At 38.1% G+C, this 12411-nt stretch overlaps 1 protein-coding gene across 17 annotated transcripts in view; it reads left to right on the top strand.

Moving 5' to 3' along the window:
- MAST2 (microtubule associated serine/threonine kinase 2) overlaps nt 1–12411 on the top strand; it is a 196733-nt gene that overhangs the window by 155704 nt on the left and 28618 nt on the right. For 13 of the 17 annotated variants that reach the window (XM_062581834.1, XM_062581828.1, XM_062581832.1 and 10 more), the window contains 4 exons: nt 408–483; nt 1845–2054; nt 7396–7497; nt 11360–11492. The exons of 1 other annotated variant lie outside the window; for it this stretch is intronic. In XM_062581834.1, coding sequence (XP_062437818.1) covers nt 408–483; nt 1845–2054; nt 7396–7497; nt 11360–11492 — 521 coding nt within the window. The remainder of the gene's footprint in view (nt 1–407; nt 484–1844; nt 2055–7395; nt 7498–11359; nt 11493–12411) is intronic. 3 more of the 17 variants (XM_062581842.1, XM_062581843.1, XM_062581845.1) reach the window with 1 other exon arrangement.

Below are 12411 nucleotides of genomic sequence, written 5' to 3'. Positions count from 1 at the left end.
CTTTGGCCCTGTGGACTCTAGCGATACTATCGACTTCTTCCTGTGCGTGTCTCCTGCCACCACCCTGGAGGGCAGTAGGAAAACATATAGGAAATAACATACCATAAATGTAATGCTTTTAACATGTTGGTATGGTGGGTCTTGCATTCACTGTTGTGTTCTTTGTCTGAATTCATGGGAAGACAGCAGTGTTACCAGTTTTCTAGTGAGTTAACTGTGACTTTTAGAAGGCTATAAACTCTCTCTTCTTGCTCGGGTTTTCTCTGAAATTCAGAATAAGGCCATTACTTAAGCCAGAGCCTTGGAGGAGCTGCCATCAATGCAGCAGCATTGTGACCAGTGCTAGATTTTTGAGAATTTTGATGTGAAAGATGTCACATGATAATGTATTTTCTTTTCTTCTTTAGCCCGGGTCGCTCCCCAGTTTCCTTTGACAGTGAAATAATAATGATGAATCATGTGTATAAAGAAAGGTTTCCAAAGGTAAGGAATTACTTTTTTAATAATGCGGTCAATGAACTTGGGGCAGAACTCAAGAGTTAATTTGTAATACCTATTGGGGAAGGATCCCATATCTTGCCTCCGATTTCCAAACAGTGTAGCCGAGAGTTTGAAGTTGTCCTCTCTGCTTCAGATGTTAATTTTGCAGTAGAAAAAATAGATTGACTGTGTAGAGAGAATCAGATAGAAGTGTGTGAAAAGCTTAGTGTATTTGTGTATGTATTTCATATTTATTAAATTCCTCAAGACTTTTATTGGCATGCCAAATGTGCGTAGGAATGAGAACAAGAACCATGCTCTGGCTGCTCAATATAAATGTTACTGTTTTAGGCCAGAGTCTCCATATATTCTGCAGTAATCCCTGATTTTGCTTCAAATTCTGAAGCAGATCAAGGTTGGAAAAAGGATAATTCGCTTAGTTTCATACATACTTTAAGAAGCTAAACTTCATATACTTTACAAAGCTATTTCAGACAGCAATTTAAAAATACATTGAATAACATCCACCTAATGTTCCTGGTATAATTGCATTGAATTTGCTTTATACTGATGCAAACTTTTTGGTGTTGGTAGGCTTTACATTTTCATATTGGAATCACAAAGTTCTCTTTTAAAGTCATTTCAAATTATACTGGAGGTTTTTGGCAAAAGCAAGGTATGCTACCGGGACTTTTGGTACCACGGAAGCAATGAAGATAGATTTAGGCTTTCAGAAAAGGAAATGATTTTGATGCTGAAGTGATCTACAGTAAAAATAGGTTTTCAAAAAGTTCAATTTTGAAATCTGTGGACTCAAGCTTCGAAGGTTAACATCTCACTGAAATGAGCGTGAGAAGACTGTGTATCCTAGAGTTGTTGATATAGCCAAAGTGCCTGCCATTCCTATCTGTTTTGCCAATAGCAAAAATATAAGTTCCTGATGACAGGATATCAGGGCTAACAGCAATAGAAATGCCATGTCTATTGTTTAGGGCGTTAGCAATGGTTTTCAAGTTTCATGATCTTGCCTTAAAGTTCTGAAAATTGCTTAATGCCTTATGTCCTTCCCTGAGTCTCCAGGATAAGAATACAAATTCAAAGCCAGGATATTTTTGTGGTCACTTGCATTTTCAACAGGTGTTTTCTGATTTATTCTTGTCACTGGATCTTGTGAACATAGCTTTTTCCTATGGCATACTTTTTCTATTTCTAAATAAAACATTATAATTATGTTTTGGAACGTTTTCTTTCAAACTAGTGCATTTTGATATTTAAAATATGTTACTTAAGCCCCCTGCCTGTTGGTGTTTTAAGTTCCAGGAGAGGAATATTTAAAAAGTAACCTGTTTATTCCTTCTTCATAGGCCACGGCGCAGATGGAGGAACGACTGGCTGAGTTCATTGCCTCTAACGCTCCTGAGAATGTGCTGCAATTAGCGGATGGGGTCCTAAGTTTCATTCATCACCAAGTTATTGAACTGGCCAGAGACTGTCTAGATAAATCACGTGAAGGTCTTATTACTTCTCGATACTTTTACGAGCTGCAGGAAAACTTGGAGAAACTTCTCCAGGATGTAAGTGCTCCCTGGAAATTAGAATATATTATTTTGATTGAAACTTTAAACAAAACCACAGCTTTGATTTTAGCACAGACTTCAGGGGAAGGGCAGTGGGTGGTAGTGTCAAGAGACCTGAGTTGTTCCTGTCTGCTGTTGATCTACCATGGGCAGATTTGAGCAAGTCACTTCACCTGTGTACTTTGTTTGTACAGAAGTCAAATATGCATATGAGTAACTCAAAGGCAGTCTGTACCACTTAGGAAAATTGGGTTCATTCAGATGAAGGAAATTACTGAACCTTCTTTCATGTACTTCAAGACTCTGAATGACTTATTAATTACAATAGTGCCTTCAAGGAGTGAAAACACCATGGTTTATAGTGTTGCTATAAATTTTTCATAAAAGATTTTCTTGAGCTGAACTTAATTCAGTTGTGGTTTTTTTAGTACTTCGATGTGTTTTGTGGTGTTCAAAGCATATGAAAATACACAAGAGGGCACAACTTTAATGCATGCTCAATATGCTTGAACTGCTCATTAAAAATCACTCTCTTCCTTTAAAATGAAAATAATACTAAATTCAAAAAATCCCTTAGAATTTAGTGTTCCTTAATTCTGTGCAAGTGTCTGCTGTACTATTCTGTAAGTCAATGCAGTTTGATCAAGAACAAATATAAGTGAAAATAGGATGCTGTATTGCTGGAATATGTTGTAGCTGCTGTGAAGAGTCAGTGGAGAGTCCTACTTGTTGTTGGGTCCAGACCTTGGTTTAGGAACATCTTTCTAATCCTTGGCTTTGGTTGAAGGAGATAACAAGCTGAAAATAGTGTTTCTAAAGATCATGATCTCAGATTTCAAATATTACTGAGAGACTTAGAAACAGAATACCTGGAATTCTTCTTGGTGGTTTTTAATATATTTTAATCTACATGTTTATGTCATTGATTGGTTTGCCAACCCACTGGTGTGAATTGCACCACTTTGTATACCTCTGCCTTTCCATCCAGCCATTAGAAAATGGCAAATGATTATAAATATTAATATTAATATATTATTGCTGTAGTTAAAAGATTTTTAAAAACCCTCTGAATCTTCCCTTGTATCAGCTAAAATCTTTGGCTACACCATTTATATGAGTATAGACATAAATTTTTTTATATTTACTATGCCCATGACTAATTTTTATTTTTGTGGTGTTCTCTCTGGATGAGGACTACAATGAGGTAGGGAATATCTTTGGGAGGCTTTTCTGGAGGTCTGCCTATGACATATCGGTAACCCCTGTGGATGCATTTCAACAGCGCGTTTTGGATATCCAAAAAGTAGCAAAGCAATGATGTTTTGATTTAAAAAAAGACAAAACAAATCCCTCAAAATACAAAACAAAATCCCATTTCCTTTTCTTTTTCCCCTTCCCTCAGAAAAAAAAAACCCTCAAAATGCACTTGCTTACATATCCTTTTCTCTTTCCTTTTACGTTCATTGTGCTTCTGAGCCTAGGGAAGGATGACATGGAGCTGGTACTAGATAAGGTGCAGCGATCATCTCTGTGCTTGCTCAGTAATTGACATTCAGGAGTTGGCTTTGACCCTTTTTCCTTCACATCTCCTGCAGTGTCAGAGTGGGAGAGGGGTCAATTCTTAATTTTAATTGATCTTTCTCTAGGAAGCAAGGTGCACTAGAGACAACTAAAAGGAAAACTTAGACAAGGGAGGCAGAAAGGGGTGGGAAGGACAAGGACAGAGAAATTAAAGACAATGTAGGAATGCCAAAGACTTCTTTCCACATCTTTTTCATTTGTTTTTTCTCTTTCCTATCATAGTTCTTTGTCTTCCCTTTTCTATTCTGTTATTTAAAGGCTTTTTTTTCCCTTGCTTGCCAATTTGTGTTTCCCCTTTATGCTGCATTTTAAAAGGAAATAATGGGATATTTCAGATTAAACATGTAGAAATTGGCAATAATAATTATTTCTGGGGACTAACCTGAAACACAAGTTTGTTTTATAAGGTGTGGAAGCATTGGACAGGTGATTTTTTTGGTGAATAACGAAATGAGTAGCAGCAGGGCAGTAACTGGTGGGAAGGGAAGTATATGCAGATTTTCATATAGCTTTCCTATGTAAGAATTGACTCTATTGAAGTTCCTTTCTTTAACATGTTCATTCTAACATTTGGTAACAAGCTAAACTCACACAGTCATTTCAAACCATAGAAAGAAAACTCAATTTAATATGCTGCAAATTAAAGCTAATTTATGTTGTGAACATGTCTCCATAAAACAGAGCAATTGGTTATGTAAATAATGAACTATTTAAATATACTGGGCCAGAAAGCTTTTTAAAGTTTTTAAATACTAAAAAACCTCATTAATTAGGGCAAACAAGATCATTTTTCTTGTTTGTGACCATAAAGTATTGGTTTTTAGCCAGAAAAACTTACTGCTTATTGCATCATTGAAATGATCCTGAAGTACAAATGAATTTAATAGATTCTCTTTATTTTGAAAAACATGGACTTGAATGTTACAATTTACTTTTAAAATAGAAATATTGAAAAATAAATTCAAGTACTTCTATAAAGAACATATGACAGTTGATTCTTTATCTTTTACTGTGGGGATGGGATAGGAGCTAGAGTTCCTACGAGAAAAAATGCGATTTTAGTCTGGTGATTACTTGGTTGAATTTATTGAATACTTAAGATGATGTGGTTGCATTGACTGAATGACAAAGACAAGGTATATCTAGTCAAAAGAGATTCAGTGGTTTTGTCGCAGGTTCCCTGGAGGTAGGGAAATGAATGATTACAGGTGTACCTGTACATAGGAAAAAAGAGAAAGGGGAAGGTGTTAGTCTCATACTGTGTTGACTGATGCTGCGCTTCGGAAAATTGATATTCTGATTGCAGTTGCTTTCTTAACATGAGCCTAAGTATAAATTTATTGGTGCTTGGCCTCGCGGTTCTCGCGTTTTGGTTTCCATCGGTGTATTAGCTCAATTGCAGCGCTGTGACTTGCATATCCCGGTTATTGGCCCTGCTGAACCCCAGGGGAGGACAGTGATTTTAATTTCATGCCCCAGTAGCTACACTTGGTGACGGATGGGGCTTTCAGCTGGGGGAATCGGCTGGTAAATCACTGGCTGCTGCCTCCCGTAGCACCTGGGCGGCTGGGAAGGGCTCGGGCGCGGGAAGGGGAGCGGCGGCGGGGTCCTCGCGCCTCCGCGCCAGGGACGCCCGCGGGGGACGCCCCAGCGTGACCCCGGCACCCTTCCGGCGGGCGTCCCGTCGCCAGCGGCGGCCGAGTAGGCGGCACGTGGCGCGCCGCGGCTCCCGGGAGCAGCAGGCAGCGCTCGGCTCTGTTTGCCCGGGGTCTGGGGCCGCCGCAGTCGGTTGCAGAGGAGACGTGCGCGGAGATGTCCGGGCTGTCCTGCGAGAGAGCCCGGCGGGACGAGGCGGCTCTCCTGGGGCTCTTGGAGCGGCAGCGCTGCGCGGAGATGGTGGCTGAGTGGCTGTTACAAGTTGTGTTTGGTTTTTGTAATCCTGTACTCTGCTCTGTTCCCCCCCCCCCTTTCTTCTTTATCATTTGGCAGCTTTTCATTTTTCAGACAGACATCTGATTAAATCAGTTACGTTTTTATATTATTTTGCTTAAATGAGAAAGGGAGGAAAAAAGGACTTGATTTAAAAGGATAAGTTGGCTTTGACACTTATAAATTGAAGGAAAAAGATGAATTAGTACTTTTTGCATATTATAACTTACGTAGGAGAGTAAGAAAGGACTTTTCAGTTGCGTGGCTCATATTTGAATGTTAATGTGTAATTTATTCATTCCACCTCACCTAACCTCTGGTGATCTCGGGTGGCTCTTCAAATATGAAACCATTAATTTCTTTCTAGAATTCATATTTTATCTCATAAATTTGGGTAATGCATTAGGAGCGAATACTAGTCTTCATTTTATTTTTTTTCCTCTAATTAGAAAATGTCTTTTAGTTAGCAAAAAATCGCAACTTGTTATTTCAATGCTTTCAAAATTGTATGGCTAAAACCAGGAAGCATCTCTGATCTTGCTTTTAGATTAGCAGTTTTATAGTTTTTTTCAAGGTTAAAATCTAGCTGTAGCTTATCAGTGCTGAATTACACAGATAGCATATTTCTTATTCAGACCTTTTGTCAAAATGAGAAGTGATGAACTTTTTACTTCTCTTGTTTAGTTAAAAAAACATCAGGGATATATTGTTTAAAAAATGCTTTTTTCTAGCTCAGAATTTGTGTTTCCTTGTGTTTTTATTGTTCGTTTAAGTGACTATTGGTGTTTTGATTTCTCAACCATATATGTCTTTTGTTGCTAACGAACAACGCTAAATGAACCTTTTTGTTTCAAGCTGCTTGCATCCTTGTTGGTTAAATATCGTTCCTAGAAGCCACTGAAAAGCTTGGTGGTGAAGCTTGTCATTGAGGTGCTTTTGGACTTTATATCTGTGGCTGTGCTAAAGCCTGATTTTTAGACCTTTGTGAAAATTAACTGTAGTTGGTTTCAGTTTTTCACTTTACTGGAACCATCTTTTATCAACCTGCAATGAAACACTATTTACTTGTGCTTTAGGGCTCATGATGTAACCATGGTATCTCTGAGTGCAAAAGAAAAGAAAGAAATTTTTTAATTTTTCAAATTTGTCTTTGTGTTTTTCATTATTAGGTTTTAATGTATTTATTGTTATAAAAATCCCCCTCCACACACACACACCTTGAAACTAAGCCTTGAGTTTATACTGAAATCCAATAATATGAAAGAATAGGTGTGGGCAAGAATAAATTCTCTGAATTATGTTTCTGTATACTGTGGATTTGCTTGTGTGTTTGGTACAACATAGCGTACACTACAGTGCAGTAGTTGCTTGACAGGATTTATGGAATGAAATCAAGAGGCTAGCTTTTTCAAGATGATGAACATAAATTGTTCAAATTCTACCTAAAAGTAAAGCTGAGAAACGTGTAGATATTGGTAATTATCTAGAGTTCAGCATCATGGAAAGGTCAAATTGAAAAAATCAATATTTCTATTTTAATTTTTTAAAAATAAAATAAAATCACATCTAATAAAACTGATAAGCAACATAATGCAAATAGAGGCTTTGGAATATCTCTTGCTTGATAAAGGCAGTCAGTTGTAATGGAAAAGCTATATGCAATGTGGCATCCTTGACTGAGCTGAGCTCATTGCCTGGCTGGACTCGGTCATGCCTTTGCTGCTGAATTACGGTTACTGAGCGGGCGATTGCTCTGCATTCAGCATTTGATGTGTAGAAACGAAGAGTTTGCTCTTAGGACCATAACGTGCTGTTTTGCTCTCTGTAGGCCCACGAGCGATCCGAGAGCTCAGAGGTTGCTTTTGTTACCCAGCTTGTGAAAAAGCTGATGATTATCATTGCACGACCAGCTCGGCTGCTTGAGTGCCTGGTAAGTTTGGTCCTCGGGAGAGCGTGAGTGTGATCTAAAGGGTATGGTGTGATGTGTGTTTGAGGAGGTAAGGGACACACTTTTGAGAGAAAGTTTAAATTCTGATGAAAACATTGATGAAAAATAAATAAGTATTAAAAAAGGGAGTAATTTGAGTCTTCTACAGTAATATAGAGGTATCTTTTTAATGGGATGCCAGCTGCAGTAATAGTAAATACAATTTTAATATAAATGCTAAAATTAAGGGGGAGGGGCCAAATGTATGTGCTGACATCATTTCATGCAACTTGATGTCACCTGATTTTCCTCGTGTTGTCAACAGGTACAGTGAAGATACAGTGTATAAATGTATGGTCTGCCTGAGATGCCTAAAGAGCTTTGCTAAGGATGAGTTATCAGCAAGAAAAAGTTCCTTTCCACGATATAAATGATATTTGGGCTCTCACACTGAAACTCTTACTGTAGACAGCAATTCCAGAAAAACCTGATGACAGATTTTCTAACTGTGAAAACAGAGAGAGGACAGTGAGAGACCCGAGCAGGTTTGTTAGCCTGGCAGAGAAATCCTATTCAATGCAATTAAAATATATGAAAAATTAGGTCTCATCATGCTTTTCAACAACTTACTTGGGCTAATAAGAAAGTATTTCTGTACTTAGTTCTAGGAGGTGGTGAAAAACGTTCAGGCCATCTCAGTGAAATAGAACACTATCCTGAAAACTTGCAACTTTGAGAATATTTTGTTAGGTATAGTAGACAAGCAGCATGAATATGCATTCCCACTGTGAAGATGTGGCAAGAAAGTTAGTATAATTCTTGAATATATTGGGAAAAAGATGATTAGATCTGTGTTGTATACAACGTTCTGTGGCAATTGATTATGGTGGTCACTTTTGTGACTGCACCTCAAAATGATGTGGAAAGATTGGAGAGTGCGGATGAGTCAGAAAAATTGTTCGAGGGCTGGAGCTGCCACCAACTTACAGTGGAACCTTAAGAAGCTTCCATCTATTTATCATTGTCAGAAGGAAGGTAAAGACATGATTGCCCATGCTTTGTAAATATATCCAGGTACCAGACAGAAACGTAAGGATGGAAAGTAGATTCATTCATATTAAAAATTTGGCTTATTTTTGATAGTGACAGCCAAATGCTTCCATGAAGTAGACATTTTTTTCTCTTGTAAATTCTTGCATCTAAGGTGAATACCTTTTTGGAAGCGAGGCTTTGTTGCACATTGAACAACAAGATGAAATTCCCTGGCCTATATTATTTGAGAGATCCAAGCACATGACATAATGGACCTTTCTGAACATAAAAATAAGAGGGAAATTGCATCTGACTGAGGCATTAGAGAAGTGGCTGAACTAGGAAATTTTGGCTGGATATAAATATAGATATGGTTAATGACTGGAATGTGTTGAAGCTAGCATATCCAGGGGGTGACTTTGTAATCACTGGAATCACCAGAAGATAAATGAGTGTTGCAGAGCTTTCTTTGATAAAGTAGACAAGAATGATCCAACTTTTCAAATGATGTTAGTTTTAGAAAACAGCTGCAACCTCAGGTGGCTTGCTTTGCTGTGTGAACACTTTGAGGAAGACCACTTGCAGTGATGAAGTAGGTCACAGAGCTAGCAAGGTAGATGCCTACACTTCAAGAAGTCTCCACTAGATTACACGGAAAATTCTGGACACAGCTTCATCCAGATTGGGAATTCTTTGGCTTTGAAAGCCGTTTTTGTGATTTAGATGAGTTCTGTGATTCCAGTTATCTTCAAGCATACCTTTAAAATGTTTCTGGGAGTGAAGACAATAAAGAAAGCACATAAATTAAAACTTACTGTATTTGCTGTGCTTACGACTGCCATTTATGCTTGTGCGCACTCTGTTCATAACACATCATCTAGGAAGGCATAAAACTGGCAGGTTTTGTGAGCCCATTTCTATAGTTGGAAGCAGTTCCAAACTCAAACCGGCTCTTAAGCTGCAGATCAGGAGACCTCTGGGTTCTTGCACTGTCTCCTGCACCTGCTGTTCTACAAAGTGTGTGGGAGCAGGTGGAAGCAGAGAAGTCATTGAGATTTGAGTAATGAGCTTTAAAGCATGGAGTGACAACCTTGAAAATGAAGTGGCTAGATCCCAAAGTCTAAAAGCAGTATCTGCATCTGTTTTAGTTAGTCTTTCTTTAAGTCTTTCTTTTTAAGCTGTATTATCTTTCTAGCAATTTTTTTGTATTTCTTCATTTGTTTATTTTATTTTGCTGACATGAAGACTTAAGTATTAATGTTCCTTTTGTCTCATAAAGGAGCAAGATCTATAGCAATAGATAGTCTACCATTTAAATAGCTTGGGAATTGCATTTCATTTTTATTTTGTAACATGTATTTTTTTGCAATTTAACCTTTAACTTCACTGTTTGCTTTTAGATTGTAAATATATGTAGTTTATTCTTCTCTCAGGTTTCTTTTCCACAGGACTTTCATTTCCTTTGTAAGGACTATTATTCTTCATTTAGGTACAACTGTACTCAGAGAATTAAGTAAACCTGCCAAAAAGAAGGCAAAAGTTAAATGTATTTAATTTCTTGATTCTTTTTTTTTTAATATGTTTAAATTTTTGTCACCAGATGTTTTTCTTCTGTCCTTTGCCCGCCAATAAATGTCCTACAGTTGTACCGTGGTACTGGTTCTTTTCAGTATGGTTCCTGCTCAGGTACTTACTGAGGTAGTTGATAAATCTTCTTCCAGACAAACTGGAAGGGAATGTTGTGTTTTGAATCATTGCTGTCTTTGACCATACAAGCCATTTAGTGCAACCAAGAAAGAACATCTTTTCTCCCTTTTTCTAACAGCTCAAATACCCTTACATGTCATATTCACTAATGTTTCTCTTACTTGCAATTTTGTGCTCTCTTTTCTCTTAAATTGCTGAGCATTTTCAAGTCAGTTCTTTTTCTGCTATCCTTCACTGCTGTAAGCTGTAACTCCTCCCCTCTTCTCCCATTTCACTGAAAAGTGTTTGAAGAGTCTTGACAAAACTGCAACTGCCCTCTTCAAACCTCATCCTCTACCAGCAGTGAGAAGTGCATTTGTGAACTTGCTTCTGAGCAGCAGGGCTTCTGCACCCCAAAGCTGGTCTTTTATTTCCAACTAGATCTGTTGGTCTGATAAAAGAGATCACACCTGATTATACACGTTGCTTTCCGTAGGGATTCAGTACTTCAAATCTGAGCTGAGTAGATGAGCCACCCTTGCCCACGCCCCTGCCAGTATTTCATCAACAGAGAAGACTTTCTTTTTGATATGTATAAAAACCTACTGAGGTTGAGATTGGCTACAGAATTGGGTGGGACGGTATAAGATTTGATCAGAACTGATATTTGAAAGCAGGAAAGGTTCATCTTTGCTTAACTCAGCTGTTGGAAAGAGGTGGCAGAAGGAGGCACCTTACTCCTCAACACAGACCTGTTATTGGCATATCAAGTGTGACAAAATTAGGATGTGAGTCCAGGTAAAAGCTTGCATCCTTATGACTGTATTAACCTGGTAGTCTGATTTTGGTTTATAAAAAGTCCCTGCAATCCATGTGCTGTTTGAATGGCAGGTCTAAGCCAGTAGACATCTGGCAATCTGTAATGTGTAAAACAGAGCTTCACTCTTCCCTAGCGAGTGTAATGCGTTGGCTTGCTTCTTGTAACTGCAAATGTTTTGCCTCTCTACCAAACCCAGAATGGACTTGTTTCTGGTGAATCCAGGTGACTCAACCTATGCTCTTTCTCTGCTACATGGGAGTTAATCCATTTGTAATTGTGGAACTGAATTATTTACCTCTCTCTGCCTTTCTCACTGTCTTGCTCTAGGAGTTTGATCCTGAAGAGTTTTACCACTTGTTGGAAGCTGCAGAAGGCCATGCCAAGGAAGGGCAAGGGATTAAATGTGACATTCCTCGTTACATTATCAGCCAGCTGGGACTTACCAGGGATCCCCTGGAGGGTGAGAACTCTTCTTTTTATACTCTCCAAACTACTAACGGGATAATCAAATCTCCAGATACTAACCCTTGGTCACTTCATAGCTAAAAGGGACTTTTGTTTTATTGGACTGATTTTGTTGCTTTTTTTCCCTTATTTTCCTGTTTGCTGTCCAATTCTAAACTATCCTTTCCAGCTGTATGTCTCAAAGGAGTGTTACTAGCATAAGAATCGTACATCAACAGTTACAATTCTTTATTTGGGAGATTAATAATGTCTCCTTGTATTACATCTGAAAAAGTGTTAGTAAATGGCTTTACATTTTAATTGTTTTTCTGTAGTGCTGGAGGGGTCAAACTAAATTTGTGTGTTGTGTTTCTGATCAGCCACTGCTTGCATGCTGTGGTGTCTCCTGTGCTGGTTGGAAAGGATTCTGTCATCCCACTTTATTGTCCTTTCTGGGAAAAGGGTATTTGTTGCGACTTTCCATGGAGTGTGCGCACATGCACATGTGGTTTCCTAAAGTAGACAAACTATATACTTGAAATCAGGTAGGAGTTCACTTGGATGCAAAAGCTTGTATTTCTGGTCCTAAAAGTTATTTAACTAAATAATTAACCAAGGTTATGTTCACAGCAGTGCTAATTTTATGGTGAAGATAGTTTATTTTAGGTTTTAGAATTTTTAGAAATGTTGGATATTACACTTAAGCATTTGATACATTTTTTAAAAAGACCATAAAAATTTACCTTCTGCCAATTACATTGGATTTTTATACAGTCTGTGAAATGACAGTGCTTTTTCAGGTACTGTATAAGTAATGTCTTATAAGAAGCTGGCGGCTTTTCCACTAGGTGCCTGTAGTAAAATGAATCTACTCTAAATGTATAGAGCCCCAGAAGATCTTAACGTTGGAGTTTGTGAGTTAATAGTTCTCCTTG

Source organism: Rhea pennata, chromosome 8 (genome assembly GCF_028389875.1).
Source record: "Rhea pennata isolate bPtePen1 chromosome 8, bPtePen1.pri, whole genome shotgun sequence".
NCBI classification, from domain to species: Eukaryota; Metazoa; Chordata; class Aves; order Rheiformes; family Rheidae; genus Rhea; species Rhea pennata.
The sequence above is the reverse complement of the archived record's forward strand: the minus strand, read 5'-3'. Positions and strand labels throughout refer to the sequence as shown.